Genomic DNA, 2,500 nt, shown 5'->3' on the forward strand with positions numbered 1-2,500 from the left:
TGGTAAATGCTTTGATAGTTTTACTTCATAAAACAAATTATGTATAAATATATTTTTTACATATTACACTGGCTTATAAAGTGCTTTCTAGCATTCAAAAACTGTATTCGTTTTTAATTCAATTTTAGATTTATTATTGTTACACATCAGGCTAAACTAAATGGAAATGAGAATTTAGTTTTTTACTCTATTTTTGTGCACATCATTTATGCATGTTTGCTGTATATATATATATATATATTCACATACATACAGTATATATTTTGAATACATTTACATGTATATACTTATAAATACATTTATTGTATGAACAGCATATTTTTCTTAATTATATGCATGTATTTGTATTAATATACACATAATCAATACATATATTAATGTAATGTATTCATGCATACAATATGAATATATAGTATATTACGTAAATGAAAACTTTTATTTGGGTTTTGATTTGACAGCTCTCAGAAGACACTGTAAAGATCATTGAAGACGTGTGATTATTCTAGAGTCGTGGTCAGAGGAGAAGCGTGTATGAGGAGTGAGTGCGCTCAGACCTGAAGACGTCTCCGGCTGCGCTCAGCTCCTGGACTCGTCTCTGAAGCAGCAGGATCTCGGCCGTGAAGCGCTCCTGAGTCTCCTCCATCTGCTGCTGATAGAAGTTCTTCAGGCGCTCCATCTCCTCCATCCCTGAAGAACACCGGAAACACACAGGAAACATCACGCAAGCTCACTCGCAGATCCAAATAGAAAGAGGACATGAAGAAATGTATAATGATTTAGATTAAAGTTGATAAAAACTAATAATTAACTGAACTGTTTTAAAAAGTAATAAAAGATTTAAAACAATACTTTTTGATTTAAAGCAATTGAGATGCAATTAAAAAGCAAAAGTATTTAAAAAGAAAACATGCTTTTATTAACTATAATATTACTATAACTATATAATTATAAATACAATATTTTGAAACTTTTTTTGATTTTGAATTTTGCAATCAAAACTTAAATACAGTATAATAAAGTATTCATAAAAAAAAAAATAATTATATATATATATATATATATATATATATATATATATATATATATATATATATATATATACATATATATATAAATATATATATATATATATATATATATATATATATATATATATATATATATATATATATATATATATATATATATATATATATATATATATATATGAGATAAAAAATACTTTTAGATACTACACATTAATAATAAAAATTTAGATTACGTTTTTAGTTTGGACTGACAAAAACGTTTGAGAATTCAATAATCAGTTTTTTCCATTCAATCAATCACTTTGGAAATGCATTCTGTTCTAACACCTCATCAGTTAGCATGAAACAGATAGTAAGAGCACAGAGAAAGTGTCCGTGTCTCTCTGATGTGGCTGGCTCTCTGAATAATAGATGTGAGGCCGTGTCTGATGTGTGTGCTGACCTGTGGGCTGACCGCTGGCTCCGCTCATCTCCTGCGTCTGCGTCTGCGCAGACAGACTCTCTCGGAGCAGCTCCAGCTGAGCGGCGTGGATCTGAGACAGACTGATGCGCTGAGCCTCCAGCCGCAGACGACACTCCTCCTGAACACACACACACACACACACACACCTCCGGGGTTAAAGACGGCTTAAACACACGAGAAACATGCCCCAGATCAGTGCAGCATAATTTCAAAACAAAGGTCCGTTACAAAACTAGTAAGATAAAGGATCACAGAGTTAGTTAAAAATGATCTGAAAAAAAATAAAACTGTAAAGAAACTGTCTGGATCATACTACAGACTTCAAAAAGAATAATTAACTCATAAAAAACATTTAAAAAATAATTTAAATTTAAGTAAATAAATACAACACAAAGCCTGCTTTTGGACCATTATGATTTGTTGCAGAAAAGTAATTTCTATGATAAATAAATATCTTAATAATCTAAAAATAATTTTAATATCTACATTGTAAATAATTTTTACATTAAGGTAATATTTTATTATTTTAATAAAATTAAATCCAAATAAAAAGTTAATTAATTTGGTTGGTTTATAATAAATTTTAGTTATAATAAAGTTTAATACTAATCTAAAGCTAAAACCATTGAATGTATTTTAGTTTATTAAACTGAGCCGTATCGTAACGTTATCTTAACTAAAACAGGACTAAAAGGTTTATTATAAAACATTTTTTGTTTATTATGCTAAACTAAAACCATTAAAACATATTATTCTAACCTAAAATAACTAAAAATAGTGATACAAATGTGTCTTATACCAATCAGAAAACAAAAAGTAACCATAAAAAAAACATTTTCTTTACTTTAAATAACCAACAGAAATAAAATACAAGCTTATTTTATTTTAGCCAGTTGCCAAGACAACATTTTTCATTTTTGCTTAGTTTGAAAAACAAAAATAGCAAAGTATATAGATATTTTAGATATATAGATATTTTTAGATATCTTATAGATAGTGTATAGATATC

The 2,500-nt window shown here is 27.9% G+C and overlaps 1 protein-coding gene across 1 annotated transcript in view; it reads right to left on the bottom strand.

Annotated features, from left to right (window-relative positions):
• Window positions 1-2,500, bottom strand: part of akap9 (A kinase (PRKA) anchor protein 9) — an 84,758-nt gene that overhangs the window by 54,872 nt on the left and 27,386 nt on the right. The window contains exons 10-11 of the mRNA XM_043233027.1: window positions 1,471-1,609; window positions 555-687 (exon numbers count right to left, since the gene is read on the bottom strand). Coding sequence (XP_043088962.1) covers window positions 555-687; window positions 1,471-1,609 — 272 coding nt within the window. The remainder of the gene's footprint in view (window positions 1-554; window positions 688-1,470; window positions 1,610-2,500) is intronic.

This window comes from Puntigrus tetrazona, unplaced genomic scaffold (assembly GCF_018831695.1).
Source record: "Puntigrus tetrazona isolate hp1 unplaced genomic scaffold, ASM1883169v1 S000000746, whole genome shotgun sequence".
NCBI classification, from domain to species: Eukaryota; Metazoa; Chordata; class Actinopteri; order Cypriniformes; family Cyprinidae; genus Puntigrus; species Puntigrus tetrazona.